Below are 27,995 nucleotides of genomic sequence, written 5' to 3' on the forward strand. Positions count from 1 at the left end.
ATTAATTCTGCCCAGGAATTCCCCTATGTAATTTTAGACAGATAATAAGATAGCCAGATAAACTTTAGCTGGATAAGTGGGGAATATTCAAAAGTCATCATTTAATTGGAGAACTCACTAATCATCTGGCTGAATGCCATTGAATATTTACCCCAATGTACAGTATATACTACCCAAACCATGAAAGAGACATACTACAATTAGTAAAGCCTTAATAAAGACAGCCCACTGTGACTAATCCAAAATGGAGGTCAGAATTAAAACAAAAAGCAGCAACAACTCATAGGGTTAATGGTTAAAGGATTTTCTATAAAACCATGCCTTCACCTTTTTTCTGAATTTTAGGAAAACCCAGCTCACAATGAGCATTTAGTGGCAATATATTTCAAAGATTAGGGGCTTGACAACTAAAAGAAGTACAGCAAGATAATTCCAAACTTAACACAAAGATAGAGGGCCTCACCAACAATAATTTTAACACATTAAACAAAACATTCTTTCAGATTAAAAATTTCCCCATGCACTAGCTGCAGGCATAGATCATCGTGTAAGAAACAACCATACATTTTTACTTCAGTATGTTTGTCCAAATTTATATAGAAGCATATCACCACTGACAGATGTTGCATAATTTTTCACAAAAAAAAATAATTGCATGGCATCCTGGGGTAATGACATTGGAGCTACCTCTGATCCTTGATTAATGATGGTGAACTCTAGTCTACATGTGCTGCAAATAGGTCTGTTTTTTTAGGATTGTCAAATTTTGAAATGGTTCTTAAATTAAATGCAAATATAATTATTTGTGAATAGTCATTATGAATATTTGGAAAACCAAACTTGTTTGTGGCACTTGGGTCTCAGAGTTCACCAGCCCTGATCTGATCATGGTCATAAACCCACCTGATAAAGATTGGAATCTACTGAATTGCTCTATATTTCAGCATATAATAAAAGGGAACATTAAAATTGTTCTGCATTGGAACTGAATGTTATTTAATTCTAGAATCTATTTTATTTTCTTGAAAATAAAGGACTACTTTCATGACAAATTAAACTTTATTGGTTAGAAAGATGCACAGTGTAGCTGCCATGAAAGGTACAGATTTCCTAGGTAATCTACTGGAAACTAGAGAAAGATCCATTGCTGTGAATAAAAAATCACCCTTGGATTTCCACAGAAACTGTCAATACTTTAAGAGTCTGTGCTATAAATGTCTGGCTGACTAGAGAACAAATCTCTACATTGAACATGAGACTTCTACTGCTGTTAGAAGCACTCATTTTTTATGCCAGGAGCATCTGCTCTTGTAATACCATCTTGTGCTATCTCTTAGCACAGCATTTCCTAACCATCTCCTAGAGGCATACCTAACCACTGTGGTTTTCAGGATTTCCATATACTGTGTCTCATTAATATTCATTGTGGCAGTCCTGATAACCCAATTGGATAAGTGTGCCTCCAGGAGATGGTTGGGAAACACTATCCTAGCAGCAAACAGAGGATGAAATGTGCTATTGCCAATTGCCACAGATTTTTTGCTGCTGCTGCTGCTGCCTGGCCTGCTCCTCATGCCCTGCCACTCTACATTTATACTGGGATGTTGTACCCAGTAAAATGAGAGGCAGGCATGTGGAGAAGCTGAAGGATATACCCAGGAAGAGAGAAGGTGCAGGGGAGATATGATACAGACCTTCAGATACCTGAAAGGCCTTAGTGATGCATGAACTTTGAACGCTTTCCATTGGAAAGGAAACTGTAGAACTAGGGGTCACAATACAAAATTCCAGGGGGGATGATTCAGAGCCAATATCAGGAAATATTTCTTCATGGAGAGGGTGGTGAATGCCTGGAATGCCCTACCGGAAGAGGTGGTGAGAATGAGAACAGTAAACAAATTCAAAAAGCAATGGATAAACACTGAGAATCCCTAAAGACTAGAGATTGGGCATGAAGGAAAGGATGGACAGGAGTAACCTGGTGCAGCATTTACTATCCTTAACCAATGCCATGATGCTTGTGACACAACTGCTGACACAGAAAGTGAGCCCTTCTGATTGTGACGATTGACGCAGTCTCACAAGTGAACTTGATAGGCCCAAGCTGACGCAAGTGGACACACTCAGGCAGGGACTGAGTTGAGCTGCATCTATACCAACTCTGTTCCTTGCAGATTGAGCCTTTGGGCTCAGGGACTGACAGGACTTGGGCACTGGTACCATAAGAAGTGGTCAGATGAAGTGAGGAAGTAGGCCAAGGTAAGGGCAGGCAGAGATCAGGCAGCATCAAGGTCCAGGCAATGGCCAGAGCAGGTGGAGATCTGTCAAGGAGGAAGCAGGCTAGGTGCTGGCAGGGGAAGGCAGGACAGTCAAAGATGAGGCAAGGCAGGTTGGACAAGGCAAGGCAGAGCTAGCAACACACACACAGCAAAGCAGGAGGACCTGTTGTTGAGACAACAGCTCGTAGTGTGGCTGGGGTTTAAATACCCTGTGGCGTGACGTCATCACTGAGCACCTGCAGTAGGTTTTCTGCTACAGGGCCTTCAATTAGTGGTATAAAGTGCAAGTGCATGCCTGTTTAGGAGGGGGTCTGTGAGGAGTAGGGATGTGAATCGTTTTTTGACGATTTAAAATATCGTCCGATATATTTTAAATCGTCAAAAAATCGTTAGGGCCACGATACAATACCAATTCCCCCGATTTATCGTTAAAAAATCGTAAATCGGGGGAAGGGGGAGGGCAGGAAAACCGGCACACTAAAACCCCCTAAAACCCACCCCTGACCCTTTAAATTAAATCCCCCACCCTCCCGAACCCCCCCCCAATGCTTTAAATTACCTGGGGATCCGGCGGTGGTCCAGAACGGCGGCGGTCCGGAACGGCCCCCTCAATAGAATCGTGTTGTCTTCAGCCGGCGCCATTTTTCAAAATGGCCGCCGCAAAATGGCGGCGGCCATAGACAAAAACGATTCGACGGAGGAGGTCGTTCCGGACCCCGCTGGACTTTTGGCAAGTCTTGTGGGGGTCAGGAGGCCCCCCCAAGCTGGCCAAAAGTTTCCTGGGAGTCCAGCGGGGTTCCGGGAGCGATTTCTCGCCGCAAATCGTTTTCGTACGGAAAATGGCACCGGCAGGAGATCGACTGCAGGAGGTCGTTCAGCGGGGGTTCCGGACCGCCACTGAACGACCTCCTGCGGGGGTTTAGTGTGCCGGCTCACGATTTTAACGATTTTTCACGATAGTTTACACACCCAAACGGCAACAATACGATTCCCTCCCCCTCCCAGCCGAAATCGATCGTTAAGACGATCGAGGACACGATTCACATCTCTAGTGAGGAGGATTGTGGCAATACCCATGGCGCTGTCCCGGGATAAGTAAGTAGGAAACAGGTCTGTCCTGCCGCTGGCCAACCATGACAGTACCCCCTCTTCTAAGCCTCTGCTCCAAGTACCTAGGTTTGGGCTTTTGGGGAAAGTGTTGATGAAACTCGGTAGTGAGGCGGGGAGCTTGGATATTGGAAGCAGGTTCCCAAAAGTTCTCTTAGGGACCAAATCCCTTCCATGAGATGAAGTAATATAGCTTGCCTCTGATGCATTTAGAATTCAGGATGTCCTGTACATCATACTCTGTTTCCTCTTTGTCAGTCACATTGGTATAGTTAGGGACAGATCATGATGGCCATAATATGAGTAATAGTTTGAGCAGAGACATATAGAAGGTATTGTGAACTCTGAGCTGGGAGGTAGTTTGAGTCAGGGCTGGTGCTAGCTTTTTTACTACCCTGTGTGAACAATCACTGTGCTGCCCCCTGCCCCCCTGCCATTTTTTCATTTTCTGTCCCGGGCCAACAAAAAAAACATGCCCAGCTCCCTTCAGTAATACAAACTTTAAAAACTGACATCATCCTCTCTCTGAACCCATGGCTGGTACAAGGGTATTAGGTACCTTAGGCAAACCTTATTGCCTTGCACAACGCCCCCCCCACCCGATTCCACACACACAGTTAAGAGTTATGTATTTATATTTTACATGAAAAATATCAAAGTACAATATTCTGAGGTAAAAATATCACTTACATTATATTTACATGCACTGCTCTGATGCCAACCAGAAATCCCTGCAAAAAAGACACCTGGAACCCATATGGTATTAGGTCTATTGTGATGCATGTTGGGTGTGGGCTTGACCCTCCGAAACCCCTGAAACACTAATACACTTCCTATTAAGAGAATGCCTCACCTCAGTCACACATGAAAACATAAACAAACTCTCACCAAATACAGAATAGAGCAACCATAAAGCAGAAATATAAACGCGCAGACAAAAACTGAACTGGAAACCGCAAGAAGCCACTCTGCAGTGCAACAACAAAAAAACAGAACCATCACCATTCCTCAAACATCAAACAATAAAATCAAGAAATAAAATAAATACATAATCATAATACTAAAAACATACTAATAATATTTCAAAAGAAGCTGATGAATAAAGATCAAATAATGAAAAACTCATATACAAGATTTTTTAAATGTCCCAAAAACCAATAAAATATTTCAAAACAGCAGACACATCAAATTACACCTGAAAAATAAAAACTAAAAAGGATTTTAAAAATTCAAATTCTCCATACCTGGGAACTTTGATTTCCAGTCATCCTGAGATTGTCACGGATTAGTAGGAGAGGGATGCATAAAGATTCTACTCACTTTCTTATATATATATATATATATATATATATATACACACACAAGCTCATATACACATTTGCTCCCTCTCAGACAAATCCATAGGCATATCCAGCTCTTCTTTGGTTGGGATCTACCAGCAGCCTCAGGTCCTCATCTTCATTTCAGCTGCTAGCAGGATGGAATCTACCTGTATCACCCATTTTCCCTCTCTCTCATACACACACACACACACACACACACACAAAACTCAGGCAGCTCCCATTCTCTCTCTCACACACAGCCAACCCAGGCGCACCCATTCTCTCTCAAACTCAAACATACACACACACACCAGACAAGCTCCCATTTACACCCACACACCACAGGCAAGCACTCATTGATTCACACATATACCCCCAGGCAGACTCCCATTTCATACACATGCACGCACTGAAAGCAAACCCCCTCTCTTTCTTTTGCCAGCAAACTCGGAGCCTCTCTCGTTCCTCTGGTGCCACTGGCACTGCTGCTGTGTGGCTATTGGGGAGGTGCTAATTGCTGCTACTGGCACTGAAGCCCATTCTGCTGCCTCCTCTGTGCGGGTCCCACAATATTAAAAATTTGTGGGGCTTCCGGTTCCTCCATGCTGATCTCGTACATCACAAGATCAGCATAGAGAAAGTGCTACCCTTGCACATTCCAAAAGATAACATATGCCAGTCACTAAAAATTCAATTTTTTTTCCTTTGCTGTCCAGTCTTAATTTTCTAATCAGTTGGTCACAGGCTTTTTTTCCCACCTTCCCTTTCTTGGTCTTTGGTCAATTCCTTTTACAGGATCTCTTTTTTCCCTATTCTCTATCCAACTGTCTTCTTTCCTTCATCCCTCCTTCACTTAAACACACATTCAGGTTCTCATTCTCACATCTTGTCTCTCTCTCTCTCAACACATACACACACATATAACAGACACAGGCTGTCACACTCACATGCAGTCTCACACACACACAGCTCTCACAATAAAATGCTCTCTCTTTCAAATGCTGTCTCACTCTCACACAAACTCACAGGCTCTCACTCTCACATGCTGTCTTTCTCTCTCTCACACACACACATACACACACAGGGGCTCTCACATGCTGCCTCTCCAATCATACACGCTCTCACCCCCACACACAGTCTCTCAACCCAAACGCTGCTCCTCTTCAGTACATGGCCGATGCTTCTCCTCCTTCCAGCCTGCGCAGCTCCGGCAACAGTTTTGTTCTGGGGCCATGCAGGCAAGAAAGAGGAAAAGCACTTGGATGTGACTTTCTCTTCTGCCACCGGTGGACCCGATCTCATCAGTGGCATCATGGGCCTCCACTTCTTCTGCCGCTGGTGGGAATGGTCCACTGGCAGCAACATGGGCTTCTCCATGCTCCCGAAACCACCCCACCTGGTGTGCTGCCCTGTGCAATTCCACGGTTTGCACACCCGGTGGCACCGGGCTCTGTTTGAGTTGATCACAAACTGATCCAATCTGCTGGACAACAGGAAATGGCTCAATAAACTGTGGCACAAACTTCATGGAAGGCATTTTTAGGTGAAGATTGTGAGTGTTTAATCATACCATATGACCAGATATGAACTGCGGTGCTGGACGACATTTCTTATCTGCCTGCATCTTATAGTTTTCTGCTTTCAAAATTAGGAGTTGCCAAGTTTTTTGCCATAAAGGTCCAAGGCTTTAAGCCATAGTGTTTGCTGTGGGGCAAGATATGGTCAATGGTAAAGGAAGGGAAGTGCGTGGATGTCTGCCATATATGATTTTGAAAGTAGAAGAGCCTATGGATTCCCCAATATGATTGTTATGGCAGAACCCTATAAAAGATAGTAGAGAACGCCTGCCATTCATTCACATAGACCCTCAAGAAACTTTTGAGAACCTGGTTGGTCCATTCTGTCTGACCGTTAATTTGTGGATGGTAGGCTGATGAGAAGTTCAAAGAAACCTTGAATTTCTGGAAAATATTGCACAAAACCTTAGCTGTGAATTGCACCCTGTGGTCAGAGACTACATGTTCAGGCAAGCCGTGGAGTTGAAAGACTTGTTAAAAGAAGAGACACGCCAGCTTGGGGCAGAAGGAAGTCTAGAGAGTGGTACAAAATGGGCTATTTTTGAGAATCGGTCTACTACAATCCAAATGATATTACAACTGTTAGAGTTGGGAAGGTCCATGACAAAATCCATAGCGATGTGAGACCATGGTTTTTCAGGAACTGGCAACAGTTGTAACAGTCCCCACAGACAAGCATGGAAAGGTTTATTCTTAGCACAATTGAGTATAAGATTCCACATAGCAGTGGACATCCCATTTTACTTGAGGCCACCAATAATGACGAGAGAGTACTTCCCACATTTTCCTAATGCCTGGATGGCACTCCAAATGGTTTGAATAATGACATTGATTTCTCTGTGTTTTTATAGCCAATGGTTTGTTTTTTAATGATTTAAGTACCTACATATATCAAAAAATATTTTCATTTTAATTGTATTATTTTTTATCCGCATACATTTTTTAGGATTATTTACAATTTTGTATTCCTTATTTTTTCTTTTCAACATATTTTAGTGTGATTTAACTTTTTGATGGAGACACACCAGCTTTGTTCCCCTTTTTAATCTAAGAATTTTCATTTTATTATTGAACATTTTTTGTTTTTAGATTTATACATCTGATGTCAAGGAAGATCTCTATTTATGACTAACCACATCATGCACTCATTTAGTCATTATTATGCTCATCCATTCTAATATCCAATTTTTACACATAGCTTTTTAACACATACTAGATCTCTTAACGCATATATAACCCTTTTTAAAAAAATAAGAATGCTTGAATTGTCTTACAAGCATATATATAAGCCATTATTTTTTCTCCCCTTTTTCTTTTTTCCTGTCTTTATTTTCTTATTGTTTTTTCTAATCCCCCTTTCTTATCAAAATCATTGGAATATATTTTTTGCATATGTTTACAGTTGCCATTATTTAATCTAACATCTTTAAACAAAGAGAGAGGTAGTGCTGACTTTGTTATACACTTTTAGATCACTGTCGTTTTTCTTTGTGGATTGTTTGGCTAATAAAGTTGTTTTGAGTAAACCACTCCCCTTCTCTTGAGTGACTGACAGAGTAATTTTGGAGCCAAACATTCCAAACCTTCCAAAGTAATAAGTTGGTAGGAGCACAAAAATTATTCAATATACCCACTAAAATTGCTGTATTATTTCCGACAAGCAATATATAAAACCTGTTTTTATTTATGTTCGATCTAACCATGCCCCTTTTAAGGGATTTTGGCTCATCAGCCCCTATTATACTATACTCTATAATAGGGGCTGATGAGTAAAGATGGCCGGCGCCATCTTTAAAGATGGCGCCGGCCATCCAGTGCTCCTACCATGTGACAGGGGCCGGCCAATGGCACGGATACCCTGTCACATGGTAAGGGCAAAGGGGCATCGGCGCCATTTGTTTTTAGAACAGCTGATGCCTGGGAATGGGAAATCTCTCCCTGAGGCCCCCCTGGATCTCTCCTCTCCCCGAGGCCCCTCGAGGCCCCCCTGAACCACCAGGTAATTTTAAAAGGTTTTGGGGGGGGGGTCGGGAGGGTGGGGTCGATTTAAAGGGTCTGGTGGGTTGTTTTTTTTTTAGCAGCGCGGGCCTCCCTAAAAAAAAAATTAGCAATGTGAATTGGAATCGGAAACAATTCCAATTCACATATCTTAACGATCAGATTTCCCCCCCCCCCTCCCCAGCCGAATCTGATCGTTAAGACGATCTGGCACACAATTCACATCTCTAGTTCATAACACTGTTTGCCCAACTTTCCTCTCTTTGGGTACTGTAGGGTCTACATGCTATTGTTTATGCTGCTTTGTCCCACTTTTGGTGCATTGTGGGTCTTCAAGCCACTGTTGATGGAGCCCTTTGATTCTAATTTAGTGTCTTGGGATGTCCTGACACTGTGCTGCTTTGCACCCCTCTCTCAGTATTTTGGGGGCTCCATGCCACTGCTTATGGTGCTCTGCCCCTCTTTTTGTACGTTGCATGTCTTCAGACCATTTGGGTTTTTTTTCCTGGTGCCTTTGGGTCTTCCTTGAGGCTTTGTGATGTAATGCCACTGTTGTTTGTGGTGCTCTTTGCTCATTTCTTGGTGCTTAAGAGTGCTTTCACCACTGTTTGTGATTTTTTCCTTTTCCATGGTTCCTTAAACTGTTCATGACATTGGCAGTGCTACTTTTCCCTAGTCTTGGTGTTTTGGAGTTTTGTTTGATTCCAAAGTAGGATGTATCACATCCCCTATTGACTATAATGGAAACAAATTAACTTGTAGAAGGACTCAAAATGGTGTTCTGCTACTTTTTTTTCCAGGACACAAAGAAATAAGAGTACAGCTGACAGTGTAAATCAGATCTGGCTTCCCCATGGAAACAGAGAGCAGAACCAGTAGCAGCACAGATCATTTCTGGTCCTCCAGCCCCTGGAGGAAGCAGAGCAGAGATCATTGGAGCTGCTTGCCCTGTGATGGAGGCATCCACATGGCCTTGATTTTTATGCCAATTCCCTAGAACAACAAAGGAGGCTATGAGGGATAACACACATGAGATGAATATCAGCCCCACTGCTTCTGCCTCTACTGGTGTGTTGGTTTACTCATCTCAGTGCTGTTTAGTGTGCTGGATTCCTGAGCCCTGTCATCTGTGCCCCTAGTGACCACACTGGGGGAAGGGGCAGGGGGAAAGAGTGAGGGGATGTGGGCAGGAAGAGTTAGTAATAAAAGGGAGGGAGAGTGAGGGTGGGGAGAAGGAAGGAAAAGAGTGAGTGAGGGGATATGGGGGAAGCAAGAGAGCGAATGAGGAGATCAGAGGGAGGGAGGGAAGGGAAAGTGAGTTAGAGGAAGTTGGAGCAAAAAGAGTAAGTAAGCAGATTGGAGGGGCTGTGTGATATGTGAAGGAGAGGGGAACGTAGTGAATGAGGGGATTGGAGGATGTGGTTTGAGGTGATGATCAGAATTGGGGGAGCAATCTGTGAGGTAATTGGTGAGTCATGAAAAGTGCAAATGAGAGAAGGGGATAGAAGGAGGTGAATGGAAACTTATGGTACTATTGTCTTCCTTCCTCCCTCTCTCAAAGAGTCAAATAACTAATCATTCTTTGAATTATAAGTCTCCCCAGTCCAAAGAAACTAAAGAAAGTGAGTAATCTGTGTCAGTCTGCTATCATTCTCCGAGGGAGAAGAAAGACAGTTTATTTTGGCTTTGTGCCTTATTAGTTAAGGTGGGAGAGAAGGAAAGTTGCTGGAGAGGCAAATTTTCCAAGGAGGAAGGAGATTTGAATATTACCAGGGATTTGTGGGATGGGGGGGGGGGGAGACTGGGAGGCCTAGGACCACTGGGAATTCATGGGGGGGGGGGGGAGTCTGGAAAAGAAGGACCAAGATCCCCAGGACAGAGAGGGGGAAAAGAAGGAGGAGGAGGGTAAAGAGAAAGGGCCCCATTCTATCTTCCTCCTCCTCCTTACCTGTGAGTCCATCCCCAGCCCTTCATCAATGCTCAATCTCCTGCTGTCCTTTGCCCACCAGTGCTCATGGGCTGGGACTTGAGCACAGATGAGGACCAGGATCAGAGGATCACTGGGTTAAAGAGGCAGAAGAGTGTAAACAGCACGTCTGCATATGTGTGTGTGGGAGAGAGATGGAGTTTGCTTCTGGCTCTGGCTCCACCTCCTCAGACAGGTCACTCCTATGCATGCTCCCCCTCCCACCCACCCGCATTCCATAGTTCCACCTACTTTTTGTCTACAAATGAAGTCCTGCTCTGGACCCTAATAATATGAAAACATACTCCCTTCCTGGAACCAGCAATCTTCCAACTTCCTTGCCGACATCCAAACATCTGATAAATCCACACTTCTCAGCATCAAAGATACCACCTTTATTCCATCAGAGTAGGAGGGCTATGCCTAGTTCCTTCTGGCTCCACGTTGGGGTCAAGAAGGGGGGAGGTTCTTCCGATGACTGTGTGTCAGGTAGAAGAAACAAGGATAACTAGTGCCAGGAAGGGAGGGATTTGAGATATTGAGGAAAAGTAGATGAAGTTCATCTGTGCCATAGAGATGTTCCTTTTTTGGTAGATTAGGCAGAAGAGAAATGGGGGAGAGCGGTTGGGATCATCTTTATTTTTGATAGGAAGGAAGGGGAGATCTCTAGTCCCACAGGAATAGATGGCTAAATGTATACCAACTATCCCTGCACCTAAGTTTGTCCAGTTAATTTAGCTAGCAAATGCTAAAAATTACTACTAGCTTATGAACATTATTTCCCTAGCCTATCCCCATCCCCAGGACTGCCAAGAAATTGAGTTGCTTAGATTGCTTTTAAAATTAGCCTACAGGATCATCCTACCCAGCAATGCCACTGAAATGCCAGGCTGTAGAAGGATGAGAGAATGCATTGCACAGCCCTGACACTGGCAGGAGGGAGCCAGGCCAGGTGTGATTAAGTGGCACATCAAGCTGCTTCAGCAACGGGAATACAGGACCTCATGGATGGGGTAAAGAAGACAGAACATTGAACCTTGGTGGGAGGAGCTGGTGATTAAGTAGTAGCATTAAAATCAGCAGCTGGAGGGTACACAGCACGGAAATTGCTGTGTGCCATTCTGAAGTTTTATACTGTTCTTTCAGATCCTGACTCTTCTCCTATTCTCCCATTTAAACTCTCATGACAAGGCAGAGATATGCTTGTCCCAAATCTTTAAATGAGCAAAAGTGCTCCATCCCTACCGAGGTATTACATATTTTAGGTATCACATCAACAGTTCTTTGTTGGTTTTCCTCTTTTCTATCAAATCGTTCTTATAGAGTGGTTATAGGCAATTCTTGCTCCAGTTCATTGCACTTAGTTACAGGCATCCCTCAAGGATTATCATTGTTCTTGGTTTTTATTTAACACTGACTTTAAACTATTTGCAGATGACTTACAGTTTTTCTTTCCCATTCTTTCATCCCTCAGATCAATCTTCGATAAACTCTCTTGATGCTTTTTCCAAATTAGCACATGGTTGTCTGATAACATCTTAGTTTCGAACCTTAAAAATACTGAGATTCTGCTGTTCATTCTGAGATAGCTAATGCACCAGAAAGTTGGTAATATAATGACATAACCATCCCAATCAGTTCTGAAGCTAGAGATCTAGGTATGATTGATTCTAGGCTTTCTTTACATCCTCTTATTCAATCCCCAGTTAGGGGCTCCTTTCACAACCTCAATCTACTGCGTTCCATTAAGCCATTCTTAAGCTTTTCAACTTAAAATGTGATTCAAGCATTAGTCATGAACTCATTAGATTACTATAATTCCTTGTTTTTGGGCCTACCAAAATCCACAGTTCATGCATTACAACTTATACAAAACTCTGCAGTTTCAGGTATTCCATTACATGCTCATATCTCTCCAGGTCTGGCCAAACTCCATTGATTTCCTGTAGATTGGTGCATACAGTTCAAAATTCTTACATTGATTTTTAAAGCCATTAATAGTCTCACTCCTAACCTCTTTTCCAAAGCCTCATTTTATTGTCCTTCACGCAGATTTCTAGTAATTCCCACTCACAAGCAAATCCAATTATGTGAGTCATGCCAACAAAATCCCTCGGCATTGCAGGATTTTCTCTCTGGAACAATCTTCCAAAGCTGCTTAAAGCAAAGTCTGACTTACTACATTTCAGAAAAATGCTTAAAACCCATCTTTTCAGAAATGCCTTTCCTCTCCGTAGTAACATCATGGAGTATGTAACATACAGTGTGATGTCATGCTATTGTTGGGGATCAGTAATATGTGTTAGTCTGTTTGCAATAATTTTAATTTGCTTACATTGCTTTGGTAATTCTATGTTGGGCTGGTATTTTGCATTTGTATTTTATTTTATTCTATGCAATTGTAAGTCATTTTAGTATACATTATACATGTAATCTTGTTACCTGCTAAACATTTGGGATTAGTGGGCTACACATTTGCCAAATAAATAAAGTGATTATTTTCTCATTTTAAAAACTTAGGGGGTCATTTACCAGATGGATCGCACGCGATAAGGGACGTTTCACACGTGAAAAGTCCCTTATCGTGTGCGATACCAAGATGGGGTTGGAGTCGGCCCTGGAAGAGAAGGAGTCGGGGCATCACTGGGGCCGACTCCGTGAAGAAGATGCGGACAACGAAAAGGTAAGGGCGTTTTCGCATCCTATTTCACGCCCAATAGCTACACCTTCTATGGTGGTGCTACTGGGTGCAAAACCAGCAGCGATTGCACTGCGGCGGTGCGATAGCTGCCGGCTAGTAAAGGACCCCCCGTTTCAGCCCCCTGCCCCTCATTACCTAAAGTATCGCAGGCCTGCAATACTTTAGAAAATGAGGCCCTTATACATTGAACAATTTACAATTCTTGCTGGTTTGCATAATAAATACACATAATAAAAAGCAAAACAAAAAATACATCACATATTAAATTACCATTAAATAATGCACCATCATACATTCAAATCAACAATTCTCCCATTTCTGATTATTCTCAGGGAAGGCACTTTTCCAACAGCCCACAAAGGGCTTATATGCATAAATCAACTGAAAATTTGTGGGTATTGCCAGTATGCTTGTCAATATACATGTGTAAAATTACGCCTGCTTCGGAGCAGAATTAACTTCGTGCATATAGATTTTGAGGCACACTTCACAAAAGTGAAAGTATGTGTAAATCCTTTCATCACTTTAATTCCATCACCTGGAATGCGTCTTGCAAGTATGTGCAAAAATGCATGCAGAATCGAGTAAAGCGAGTACTCTTACAAGCACTGGCCCCAGCTTGATTTTCAAAAGGTGATTGAAATGTATGAATTGGGTTTTATGCAGTGTGATTTAAATGCATGAATTGGGTTTTATGCACTTCAGTGCTTTTGAATATCAACTCCTTACTGCATAAATATGCCAGAGGCAGGATTTAGAAATAAAAATAAATATTTTAACAATGCTTGAAGTTGCAACTTCACAAGAAATGTTATTCCCATTTGTAAAACAGAGAGGAAGAAAGGCATTGTACAAGCAAGTACATATCCAGCAGATGGTCAGGCAAAGGAGTGAGTGAATGAGAAATGCTGGGAGCCCACAATCAAGTTAAGGCACGGTTCCCATATATTTGGCCCTAGACCTCTGCTTACAGAAATGAGTTGTTTGAATTAAATAAGAAAAACAAAGTAGGCAAGGCAATGGAACTAGAACGGATATATCCAAGGCTGTAGTTCTGAGTGAGAGCAGGATATTAAGAATAAATAATAAATAAACTCCAGATTTAATTGCGGGACAGAAGAAATAACCAGAAAAACAAAGGTAGGCAGGAAGGGCATTTAAATTAGCAAAGGCTTAAATGGAGGAATTTTCTGCTCAATCAGTAAAGGCAGGAAATAAAATTTCCTTTACATATATAAGCAAAAAGAGGATGACTAAAAGAGAAATAGTAAAATTTAAGGGGGAAATTGGTTTAATTAAAAAATGATCAGAAAAATGCAGAAGAAGGGAAATTGACCAGAATGTGCCACAGGGATAGTGCTAGGCGACATCATTTAAATATCTTTATAAGAGATAGACTATGATATATTTCAACCCTTATAACTCTACTGTAAACAGCAGCCCCCAGTCTTATTGTAATCTACTTTGAAATGACCAATCAGCCATGAAAGCGAACTGGAAATTATAAATTAAAATTAAATTAAATATCAGCAGCGTACATTTAAAAAATCTTGTTTCAAATTTTTTTTGCAGGATTTTTTAAAAATCTCATTTGACATTTATTGCTATTCATTTTGTTTATTTGAAACAAAATAAATATCAAAAGGAACAGGAACGATACAAAAGAAAAGAAAAGAAAACTAATGGGCAAGGTTCCCTCCTTCCACTACCACAATAAAACTAAGCGCTGCCAACATTTATAAAAATTGAACCCCTCCCCCCACCCTGTGCCTTCTGCTATGCTCCCCAACCCTCTTGGATGCTTCTTACCCCTTCCATTCTGCCAAATGGTTCAGTAGTGAGCCTCAGTCACTTCTGCTTTGTCGAGTCTCAATTGGAAACTGGCTCTGGCCAGCCCTGAGGCTGCTGCCGTTTTGTTGTATTGCCTTATAGCATCTAGTGCCAGCCTCAGAACCAGCTGGCACCATTTAAAAATTGTGATCTGTGGGGGGGGGGGGGGGGGGAGAGGGAGGTAGGAAGGAATAATTGGGGACTGATCCTGCTGCATTTGAATGTAAGAGACCCCCCATGGGTGGGTAAGAGACAAATTTGGGGGTTGGAGGTTCCATTTTTTAAATTTTAACAGTGGCTTTTTTTGTTGAGGTTTTTTTTTTTTTTTTTTGCAGCAGTGGAGACTAGACTGGAGTGGGAGCCTGCTAGTTTTGAAACAAAACAAAAGCACAGCAAATTTCATTGAGGTTTTTGTTTCCTTTCATTTTGAAATCACAGGTAATGAAACAGGCTGTTTCATTCTGCAGTTCATATCGATTTAAAAAAATGAATGCATAACCCTATTAAACATTCTAGAAGGGTCAGAACAGATGATATGGAAAGGTGTCCTGGCATGAGCCTGGATATAACCTTCGATCCCATCAAGAGGCTTGGTTATACATTCCTTCCTGCAGCTTTGTCAGGAATGCTAGAATAAGGTCCAGGGCCTTTTCATCTGGAACCAGCTTCTTCATCATACTCTTAGGTGGAATCTAGATTACCGAGTTTCCAGAAAGAGTTTGAAAACTTGGTTCTTTAGCACCATTTTCTGCCATTTTTGATGACAGATTTTATCATTATTTTACAATGATTGCGTTTTATCTTAACTTTTGTCTATATGTGTTTTATGTTTCAACTGTTCATAGTCTTGTGACATCTTCAGTAAAGGCGGTTTACAAATTGTTAACTGAAATTAAAATTCACTAAAACAGAATGAGAGAAAAACCTGACGGGTAAATGTTAAAATGCCGGCGAGGGTAAAAAATGGGAGATATGCAGGTGGCCGGGCCATGCATGTGCCACGGGCATTTTGAAAGGGCCGCAGCCAAGCGTGTATCTGCTCAGGACAGCAGATAAGTAATGGGGGGGAAAGTCTAGTTAGAGGGATTTTAGGGGTTGGTGAGGATAGGGGTAAAGGCAGGCAGGGTAGGTAGAGGCTTAAGGAAGTTCCCTTCCAGTCCACTCATTTATTGGGATAGACTAGGAGGGAACTGGGAAAAGGCCCTATTGCGTCGCTGAGCGCATGTAGCAAATTACCCCCCCTTGCAAGCAAGAGTTGGCATTGATATAAAATAGGGCATGCATATGCGCACGGGTAACGGATTTTATAACCTGCACATGTCGGCATGCGCATGTTTTAAAATCAGCGAGTCCATGTGCGCGCACCAAGAACCGCGCGCACGTAGATGCCTGCATGCGGGTCTAAAAATTCAACTTTTTAGTGAATCAGAAGGAAGTATTATAATCTCTCTAGTGAGAACTGATCTTGAGTGCTATGTGCAATTTTGAATATTACACATATAAAGGAAATTGATAAAGATTCAAAAGAGGGTACCCAAAAGTGTACATGGTCTGCACTTTAAGTCATGTAAAGAAAGACTGAAGGATTTAAAGGAGTACTCTCTCTAGACAAAATGAAGGGGACGATCAATGATACAAACATTTAAATATCTTGAAGGTTTCAATAAGATACTGCAATGCAGCATTTCCCATAAAATGAATAAGAACAAGGGGTCATCATATGAAGCTGAAAGGATGAAGGTTCAAAACAAATGCAAAGAGATATGTCATCACACAAGAGTGTAGAAGACCCCTTGAACAAGGTTTCTACTAGAGCAGGGGTGACCAAACGGGCAGGTCCCCCACAGGGGGCTTGGACAATCCTGAAGGGGGTTCCACTAGCTGCCCAATCAAGGAAGGAAAAAAAATGTATGTGCTGTTGAGTTTTGGTGATGTGGAGGCACTGCAGGCTCAGGAGGGAGGGAGCTGCCAGAATGTCGTGATATTGTAAGCATCTCATGGCTTAGCTATTCATCTCTTTCACTGGGTCAGGGAGAGGAGCTGCTTCTGCTGTGGTGGGCTTGAGTAGGGAGTTGCTTACATCGTGACAGAACTGAACATAGAAGCAGCTACTGCAATATTCCATAACCCAGGAAGCTCTGCCACTCTCCGATCTGAGCCCGAGTGGAGTTCCTGCTGCCACCGGGTTCCTAACCAGGGAGAGAAAGCTCACATCTGTTGTCCGCCAGGGTAAAAGAAGTGGTGAGGTAGAGGAGGGGAATGGGCAAAGAGGCCAAATAAAATGAGGATGTGGAGGGGAGAGAGGGAAGAGGTGGGGAAAAGAGAACAAAGGCAAAACGTTTAAAAAGTTTAAAAAAGCAAATAAAAACATGAGAAAATAAAAAAAAGATGAGCAAACAAAGAATAATTAGTGAAAAATAAAGTTGGGTAAGGTAGGATGGAGTGTTTCTGAATTATTAAAATATTTTGGCTAGCACCTGTTTTTTGAAAAAAAATTCAGCCCTAACCATTGTGGTATGTGGCCTGTGTGTCTGGGTGTAGTGTGAAACGTGTATCTTTTTGTCTGGTGGGATTTGGTCTGTGTATGTCAGGTAGTCTGTCTGCCTGTGTGTGTGTCTCTCTCTCTGTTTCAGTATGTTATGTCTATGCCTCTGTCTGTGGTGTGTTTGTGTTTTTCTGTTAAGGTGTGGTATATGTCTGTGTCTCTGTGTCTGTCTAGCTGTTGGGTTTCTATCTCTCTGTTGGTGTCTGTGTCTAGGTTTGGGGTATCTTTGTTTTCTGTTTCTCTCTGGATGTGTGGTAACGTTGTCTATTTGTTTGGTTGTCTGTTTCACTCTCTGTCGGCCTGGGTTTGCAGTGTCTGTGACTATGTGGGTACAGGGTTGTCTGCCTCGTTGTGCACATGTATGTGTATGTGTGTGACCTTACTCCTTTCAGCAACTTGGAGAGAAACAAAATGGGGGCTTTGATCCACTGGCTGGCAGTGTGGCTGCCTGGTGAATATCCTTTACATGTGTGTGTGTGTGTGTGTGTGTGTGTATTCTGGGGCATCCTAGGTATGGTATATCTGTGTTTCTGTGCCAGTCTAGATGTTGGGTTTCTATCTCTCTGTGGTTGTCTGTGTCTAGGTTTGGGGTATCTTTGCTCTCTGTTTTTATCTGGGTGTGCTTAGGACCCCCCCAGAATGGATTATTGTATATTCAGTATGGGCCGGATTTTAAAAGTTACACGCGGACGTAGATTTGTGCGAGCAACCCGGCGCGCACAAATCTACGCCTGATTTTATAACATGCGCGCATGTTATAAAATCCAGGGTTGGCGCGCGCAAGGGGGTACACAGAGGCCTCTGGCCACACTCCCGCCCTGCCCCGGACTGCCCCCGCCCCACCCCTTTTTTCAAGCCCTGGGACATACGCTCATCCCGGGGTGTGCGCACATCACCGGGCCTATGCAAAATAGGCTCGGCGCGCACAGGACTTTTAAAATCTGGCCCTATATATATTCTGTATATACAATTATATATATATTATATATATATATATATACATACATATATATATATATATAATATATATATATTGTATATACAGAATATATATATATATATATATATATATATAATATATATATATATATATTGTATATACAATAATCCATTCTGGGGGGTCCCAAGCAATTGCATGAATGGAAGGAGGGTCGTGGCTGTTCACCCCTGCTCTAGAGGGTTGCAGGAGTAAAATTAGTAGCAACATGCGTATGAAAGAAATAGAAAGAGCTTAGCAGTGGTAGATAGGATGGCAAAGAAGAACACAGATTAACTAAAATCTGAGACAGCAGAGTGGCAAACATTAATGGGCAGACGGTCTGGACCAAGTAATCCTTGGCAGCTATCACTCTCTTTGTTCCTTTGGTTTAAAAAAAAAAGACAAATTTGCATAGCTTGATTACTCTGAAAACCCAACCTGTTTGTGGCTCTTGAGAATTGGCGTTGAGAACTCTAGGAGAGGATATTAAAGGAACTTACAAGATTGCTTTCAGTGATTCCTTTGGAAATCCACTGTGAAGAGTTTGAATTGTTCCCATGCTCATGCTCGTTATTCTTCCCTAACTTCTGGGGAATAATTTTAGTATACAAATATTACCCAGCTCTGTTGCCCAGAATACCATAATTCAATTTATGGTTCTCTGTACTTGTTTACCTTTTCTTCAAAATCATTTTTAAAGTTAGCTATTTTGGGCCAATTTCAGAAAGATAATTATATTAGGGTCATCTTTTCGAAAGCCACTGGTAAATCAAGTTAAAAGGAGATTGGATTAAAAGAGATCAATGTGCATGCTTTTATTAGCCAACTAGTACACTCACTGGGCATATCAGAAAAGTAACTTTTTAGTATGCTTACTGTCTCCATTGATTTCCTTTCTTTCCCTTGACAGTAAATAAAGCTTGATGTATAGCTTCATAACTGTGTTGCAGAGCAAACAAGTTAATGGTCGATTGTGGCAATTACTTGATCGCTTAATTTGAAAATTAAAATATGATGAAAGCATGAAGCACTTTAAAATAAATCAGTCAGATGCTCAAATATTTGCTGGCATTAAGATCTGCCTCTGTCTATCTGTTTTGGATTGTATTCTAGAAGAGAAACAAGTGAATACAATTGGAGAAATGTCTTTACTTAGATATTCCTGCAAGTTAACAGCGGCTGTTGCCAAATAAATTCTTATCATAGATAGATGAGAGAACCAACTTCAGGTGTAGAGGGAACAATTTTCAATAGCCTGCCTAGGTTCAAAGAACATGCTGAAAAAAAAAATATATATATATATATATTTTTTTTTTTAATTAGCTTAGATGGCCATACGACCACAAAAGTCTCTGTGGGCCTTGCACTTCCTTTTTCTGTGGGAGGAAGAAAAGGGAAGAAAGCATAGGCACAGATTTGAAGTATAAATTCAGCATACATATTTTATTCCCTCAATCTAAACATGCCTTTAGTTGTGATCTTTTTTAATGTGGCAAAGGAGCATCAGAGGTTAACTGTATCCATATTGAAAAATAGTACTGGTGGGGCAGGAGCAAGTCTGCCCCCCACTAGGCTGCCAGAGACTTTGAGTTTCCTTTGTGGGAGGATCATGGGCTGGGAGAGAGTCTACTTGTTGGCAGGGCTTAAGGGGTTTTTGGAGGCATTTCTGAGGCCTGGGTGGGGGTGTGGGAAGCAGAGATTGTTTTATACAACTAACTCATCAAGGACTTGCCCCCTCTCCTGGAGGCAGAAACATTTAAGCATGCAATGGCCCCTTAAAAATGGGATAGGGCCTGCCATCACACATTGCCATAGCTGGGAATGCAGAATGCTGCTGGCTATGGAAATGCACCAAAAACCTTGCATTATTTACTAAACTGCAGTACTCTGGTACTGCAGTTTAGTGAATCATGCAGTAATTTTCCTGTGATAAAACAGTATGGGCTAGATTTTAAAAGCCCTACACGTGTAAATCCTGCCGGATTTACACGTGTAGGGCACTTGCGCGCTGACGCACCCATTTTGCATTGGCCGCCAGTGCGCGCAAAGCCCCAGGACGTGCATAAGTCCCAAGGCTTCGTAAAAGGGGCTGGAGGGGGGGTGTCTTGGGGGGGGGGGGGGTGTCGGCAGGCCAGGGTGTGTCCGGGGTCAGGGGGCAGTCCGGGGCAGGTCCAGGGGCGTGGCGACGGTTTGGTGGCGGGCCGGGAGGGTGGTCCCGAGTCCCCCGGCACTGCGGCCTGTGCCGGGGGATGCCGAGGCGGCGCGCTCAGGTTACGCCTGCTTCAAGCAGGCGGAACTTGCACAACAAAGGTAGGGGGGGATTTAGGTAGGGCTGGGGGGTGGGTTTGATGGGGGAAGGGAGGGAAAGGTGGGGGGATGTGGAAGGAAAGTTCCCTCCGAGGCCGCTCCAATTTCGGAGCGGCCTCGGAGGGAACGAGGCAGGCTGCGCAGCTCGGGGCACGCAGGCTGCCAATTTTGCGCAGCCTTGTGCGCGCCGACCCCGGATTTTATAGAAACACGCAGCTACGCGTGTATCTTATAAAATCCGGCGTACTTTTGTTCGCGCCGGTTGCGCGAACAAAAGTACACGCATGCGTTCTTATTTAAGATCTACCTCAGTGGTAACATGTCATTTTACCGCAGTTTAGTAAATCAGCCATTAAGTAGGATCTCACTGTTAATGATGGTGCTAAGCCCTTAGCAGAGATGAGGAGGAAATCAGAGTCTAAAAACTGCAGAAAAAAAATCCACTTTTTTTGCAGCACAATGCTACCTCTTAGTGGCAGCAAGAACTGCAATTCATTTCAAACCCTCTGTTTCCAAAACAAACGCTGAAACATTTAACCATGCCAAAGGTTTATCTTGTCCATTTGTGCACTTATTTTGGCTAGATGGACATTTTCCAAATTCAGCATAATTGTGCACTTCCAAATTCACATTAGCAAATGGCCAAAATAAGCCTCTGACATTGCTACCTGCTGGAGTATTTACATTGATCGCTTTGGAAAACAGAATTGTACAATGCATAGGCTTCTCTTCAATATTGTTTATGTCACTAAATTTAGCTTTAATTCTTTAATGAAATCTCCATTCCAGTCATGTACGAACCTCTAATATGAAAGCTGCTTATAAGGCAGTCTTCAGCATTTGCGTTCAACACATTGGCAAATCAATAGAATTCAAAATCAAATATTAAAATTCATTGATTTTGTGTGTATTCAATTTAGATTTGTTGGGATGCAGACAAGTAATATAATCAGAAGAGCATAAGGGCAGGTGTGATCTAATTAAAGGTTTTCTTGGATGAATATAATAACTATTGGTGTAATTATATAGTTGTTAGGAATCATGTAGGAAGTTACCATAGTTATTGTCGTAGAAAATGATGAATTTTTGCCAGGTGTACTCTGTCACAACTCTTAAAATCACTTCATTGAGATAGACTGGTGGACGAACAGAGAGAGTGTAGTCATCATTTCTGCTGCTCCGGGACAGCCCACAGCTGCTTCTGGGGGTCCCTGCCGTCGCACGCTGGATGAAGAGGTGAGGGATGTGCATGGCATCCGCCAAAGACTGCAGGGATCCTGCTGATGCACAACCAATGGAGCTGACAAGGGCCAGGATGCCTTGGTTCATAAGATCACAGGCTGTAAGACAGTAAAAGGAAATGGAAGATGACAAAGTCAATCCAATTTCAGGAAAGAAGCATACATATACATTGCATATCTAGAATGTTTCTTTCTATTTATAAATATAGCTCTACAACTTATATTCCTCAGATTCCAGCACTATTGTTCAATGCAGATTACAAATTTACATTCATAAACCAGCATCTCTGACATACACAAGAGCCAACATAACAATAATCACATGAAATAAATATATCAATTATAAAATCAATTAGCACAAAACCATATGATTTAACCCATTGTCCTGATAGAAAAGCTTTGTTTTAACTTTCTTTCTAATGTTCATATAATTGATCAGACTCCGTAGATATCATGAGAATTCTACATATTTTGGGCCCGCAATAGAGAAGGCCCTATCCAGTGTTTCTTGTAGCCTACAACCTTTAAATGCTGGTTCTACAAGCTGATGCAAAGAACACAAGTGACGTGTTGCTATATAAGGCTTCACAAGAACTGTGAGAAAGTTAGGCACTTCCCTATGTAGTGTTTTGTGTATTAATGTTAAGATTTTAAATTGAATTTATTGCTGGACTGGCAGCCAAAATCTGACAAAGTTTTTAATTTTTTTTAGACTATTAATTTTGAACAAAAAAAAGAGCTTGTACAAGTTCCAGTAATAATATAACAGCAAACATCATTCTTCTGAACATCTGCATAAGCAGTACAGATATTGGGCAAATGCAGAACCCTGTGCCCTTCAGCTGTCATGCAATTTGGCCCATCTGCCATCAATCCCAGCCACATAGATCTGACATATTTCCAATAAGGCCCCATATCCTTTTGTATAAATATATCTTCTTTCGGAGAGAGAAAGTCATTTTTTCTTTCACCTCAATGTCATGAACCTGCCTGCGCCAGTGTGATATAAGTGGTTCCAAACCTGGATGAAAGAATTAAATGATCACATAGCTTCTGCTGTGTGCCTACCATGACCACCCCATCCCATAAACCAAGGAGACATGTAACTGGCTTAAGGTCTACATGTTGTTCCAGAATGTCTGCTATCCTTTGCTCTGTGCACCTCCAAACCTCTGGACCTGTATGTAATCCCACCACACATGCAGATGAGACCTCCCCATACCCCTTCCAACACAGTGTAGAAGAGGAAGGAGAAACCCTAATATAATATATAGGATATCTAGAGAATTATATAATATAATATATAGTTCTCCGATCAGCTTGTACATACGTTCTGACCTGCGACTACATATGGAGATCCCATGTACTTTCTTCCAAATGTGACCCCAATCCCACTCCCCCAACTGTAGCCCCAAGTTATTATTCCAACTATTGTTCAGACTATCCACCGAGTCTCTTTCTTCCATCATGAAGGTGGTAGCATTATGAAAGGTGGCAGCTGGAATGTTTGGATTGTCCCTTAACACCGCCAGTGGTGTATGGACTCCCACTTGAACACCCAGACTCTTACACCTCCCTCTCCAAATCTGGATAGTGTGAGCTATGAATGTCACCAGCAAGCTTGTGGGGGAATTAAGGGGCATAAAGGCCAGGAGCACCAAATCTACTCCATTTGCTGCCCCAGCCTCCAGAGAGAGACAGGGCTACGAGTAATCCCTATTCAGCCAAAGTTGAATGAAAGCTTGGCGAGCAACCTTGTAATACGCAAGATGATTAGGTAGAACCATCCTCCTTCCATTTTTTGTTCTCCATAAAGTACTTAACTTTATCCTGGGGGGGCCTCCCCTGCCACAGATTAGTGCGCATTTTTTAAAGGGCCCTGCCACGCATATAACCATCAATACATGCACACGTGCTGGACCTGCAGAAAGGGGCGGGCTGGGGGGCAGGGCGAGGGATAGGCCAGGACAGTGCCATTAGACGCTATCCCGGGGAAGCACACGCCGGCACTCTCTCCCACATGTGTGTGCCAAATATAAAAAGGGGCGTGCATGTGAGCCTGCATACCTTTTAAAATAGACCCCTAATTCAACTTGATTGATAGCAGTTAATGGACTTCTCCAAGAACTTATCCAAACCTTTTTTAAATCCAGATAAGCTAGCCGCCTTAACCACATCCTCTGGCAATTAATTACAGAGGTTAATTATCATTAAGTAAAAAATAATTTTCTTTAATTTGTTTTATATGCTCTACTTGCAAACTTCATGGTGTGCCCTCTACTCCTTGTATTATCTGAAAGACTAAAATATTGATTCACATTTACCTGTTCTAGTCTTCTCATGATTTTGTAGACCTCTATCAATCCCCCCTCAGCCGTCACTTCTCCAAGCTGAACAGCTCTAACCTCGTTAACCTTTCCTCATAGGGGGGCCCTTTTTCATTTTGGTCACTCTTCTCTGTACCTTCTCCAGTGCATGTGTATCTTTTTTGAGCTGTGGTGACCAGAACTGAACACAGCACTCAAGATGTGGTCTCACCATGGAGCTATACAGAGGCATTTTGACATTCTTCGTTTTATTCACCATTCCCTTCTTAATATTTCCAAACATTCTATCTGCTTTTCTGACCACTACATCACATTGAGCTGATGATTTCAATGTAATGTCCACTATGATGCCTAGATCCTTTTCCTGGGTGGTAACTCCTAACATTAAACCTCATATTGTGTTACTACAGCATGGATTATTTTCCCTATATGCATCACCTTGCACTTGTCCACATTATATTTTATTTGCCATTTAGTTGCCCAATCTTTCAGTCTCGTAAGTTCCTTCTGCAATTTATCACAATATGCATGTGATTTATCTAATAGCTTTTGTAAATGGTATCCTTTCACACCTAATTTTCAAGAAGTATCAATTCTAACACATGTAATTATTTCCCATCTAGGTATTCCACAAACAAATGCATATAATTGTCATTCCCTAATAACATTTTTCCATCCATTTTTAATCTGACTCTCAATTAATCTTCAGGAGATGTCAGGGGTCTACAAGGATAATGACAGGGCTAAATTTTGTGGGGAATATATATATTCCATAAATATACATGCACAATTATGCCACCTAATTACTTTTTTGAAAATATATCATATATATATATATATATATATAGATAGATAGATAGATAGATAGATATAGATATTTGCCATCTACTTGCAAATCTAAAGATAACTCATTTTATCTATGCCGGCAATATATAAATACTCATCCCGATCACAGAATCCCTCTCCGAAACCCTCAGTTTCTGGAATAGTTGTCTACAGTCTATCAACCACCTCTTCGCCAGCCTCAACTTAGTCCTCAACACTAGCAAAATGGAGATCCTTATTATCACATGGGATGACAATGACTGGGCAGTCAACAAACCCCCTTCATCCCAAAAGTCACCCACCACCCATGTGAGAGACCTCAGTGTAATTCTGGATGACCCTCTGAACCTGAAAATATTTGTCAACAACACTACAAAAGTATGTTTCTACAAATTACAAATACTAAAAAAGCTGAGACCCCTTCTCCACCTACAGGTCTTCCACACGGTGCTTCAATGCATCATCTTCTCAAAAATCAACTATTGCAACTCTCTCCTCCTCGGCCTCCCAGCAAACACCACCAGACTTCTACAGATGCTACAGAACTCCGCCGCTAGGATCCTGACCAACACCAACAAAGGAGAGCATATTACACCCATCCTACACTGGCTCCCCATCAAATTCAGAATTCTCCACAAAGTCCTCACGATGATACACAAATCTATGCACAATCATACCCCTCTTGATTTAAATATCCCTCTTTGACTCCACACGTCCTCCAGACCTATAAGAACAGCTTACAAAGGTACCCTGTATGCTCCCCTAGCCAAGACCTCACTAAGGAAATGCACCCTATCGAAAGCCGGTCCCCCACAATGGAAAGCTCTCCCCCTGATCTCCGCCAGGAACCCTGCCCATTGACCTTCAAAAAAAAGCTTAAGACGTGGCTCTTCAGACAAGCATTTCCCTAAGAATGGACGCTCTCATACCCCTGACAGGACAGGACGCTTCGTATTGACCCTTGATAGGGCCTGTCTCCTGCTGGCAGGCTCCGTCACTCGCCAGCTCACATCCTTCCGACCTATGTAAACTTCAACCTCTCACCTCCTCTTCTCGTGGCCCCACCTTCCTTTTGCTAGCGATAGCCTATCAATTTATTAGAGAGTAAGCAGTTTCTTAACCTTTTGTAACCTTCTTGTTAAATTCCCATAAGCACTCCTTACCCCCCCATATACTAGATCATTATCCTTCCTCTGTCTTATAAGTAATCCTTTTCTCTTTCGTTCACCCTTTTACTTCCTTATTTAAAGTTTTTTAGCAGTTTCAATTAAATATCCTTGGGCCCAGTTCGATTAACCCCTGTTTGTTGTAATGTTTCATTCTCCAAATTATCAACAGTTTTATTTAAATTTCCTTGGTCCCATTTCGATGTAACCCGTTTGATGTAATGTTTTTCCAAAGTTGTTTCGATGTAAACCGATGTGATATGTATTTTTTCATGAATGTCGGTATAAAAAAGTTTCAAATACATAAATATATTTCATTTATTAAAATTTAATAATGTGTCATTCATTTAAAATAACACCCTAGCAAGGTACAATAAAATAACTATATAGGTACAATATAGACAAGGAATAAACCTAAAATCCCTTACTCTATAATCAATAATTTTGCGGTCCTATCTAGTTAATCTTTAAACTTTTAATTTTTAATACCTCAACTATTTAAATATTTTGTTTTAATTTATTAAGAAATTATGTATTTATATCTTTTCTTTAACTTTTGAAATGCAAGTGTTTTAAATTGAATATTTGCTAGTAAGTGTAAACCAATGTGACATGCCCTCATGAACACCGGTATATAAAAACAAATAAAAATAAATAAATAAATAAATAAATAAATAAATAAATAAATAGTTAAACAAATTCCCCCTATTTGCACTTAGTTATAGCCATATCATCTTCTAATCCTGAATAAAAAGTTCTGCACTCCTACAGCACATAGGCCAGATCAGCCCTTAACTACAATTTAAAAAAAAAAATCTTCATAAAGCCAGCCTTTATGCTTTTTCCTAAAATTTCAATACTATCAGGTGAATTTTCAAAACTTTGAATGTTTAAGAATTAGCATATGTGTTTGTAAATAGCTTCTACTTGTGTATTCCGTATTTTTTTAAAAGAGAAATATATACACATATTTTCACACTTGTAGGCATATATACATATGTAAAAAAGGGGCGGCCTAGGGACATTCCAGGGTGGGGCCAACACATGTACAGAAGATGCTATTTTAAAATACACTTCTGTATGTATATTTGCCAACTTACTCGCTTATTTTTACACCTGGTACAATTTATTAAACATGTTTATTGTGTAGTACTGACAGGGTAGAAAGTTTGGGTGAAGTGGGTGGGGTTCAGGCTGAAGAACGAATGACATGAAAAAGGTTTGGGAACATTTCATTTACGCACATATGTTTTTTAAATTAGCCAACTTACACATGTAAATAAGAACTTATGTAGGTAAGTCCTTCTCTACTTTTGCACATAAACTATGCACGTGCATATTTTTAAAATAGGTAGGAAAAATTCACACATTGAATGCTAACTAACCTCTCTTTTGCCCAACCTGCAAAACACCTCTGACTAGCCTATTTTGTTTTGTTTTATAACTTACATGCCATCTATAGCAGAAGTAAAGTTACGCGGTAGGGGATCCTAGCGCGGGCTTGTGCACAGAAACTCTTACTCGCTGGTTTCCATTTAAATTCCCAGAATGCCCATGCCCCGCCCATTTTTGGACTTTTTCTTTTGTGCTCATAGCAGGAGATTTGCGCATCCATGGACGCTTCTTAAAATACACGGGCCTCATGCTGGTCCGAGAGACTCACGTATCTCCCTGAATTGGTGCACAACTGCACATAGGGCTTTTAAAATCTCCCCCTTAGTCAGGATTCAGACATGTATAATAAGGAGTTCTGCTCATAAATGTTCCATATACACACATTACAATATTTCTGCACCTTAAAAATATGCACTTAACTGTATTATAC

General features: G+C 41.6%; 1 protein-coding gene across 1 annotated transcript in view; it reads right to left on the minus strand.

Annotated features, from left to right (window-relative positions):
* The window catches only part of GRID2 (glutamate ionotropic receptor delta type subunit 2), a 2,300,191-nt gene that overhangs the window by 1,440,356 nt on the left and 831,840 nt on the right, over positions 1 to 27,995 (minus strand). Inside the window, exon 3 of the mRNA XM_029609341.1 lies at positions 21,667 to 21,951. Within this exon, the coding sequence (XP_029465201.1) occupies positions 21,667 to 21,951 (285 nt within the window). The remainder of the gene's footprint in view (positions 1 to 21,666; positions 21,952 to 27,995) is intronic.

This window comes from Rhinatrema bivittatum, chromosome 1 (assembly GCF_901001135.1).
Source record: "Rhinatrema bivittatum chromosome 1, aRhiBiv1.1, whole genome shotgun sequence".
Lineage (NCBI taxonomy): Eukaryota > Metazoa > Chordata > Amphibia > Gymnophiona > Rhinatrematidae > Rhinatrema > Rhinatrema bivittatum.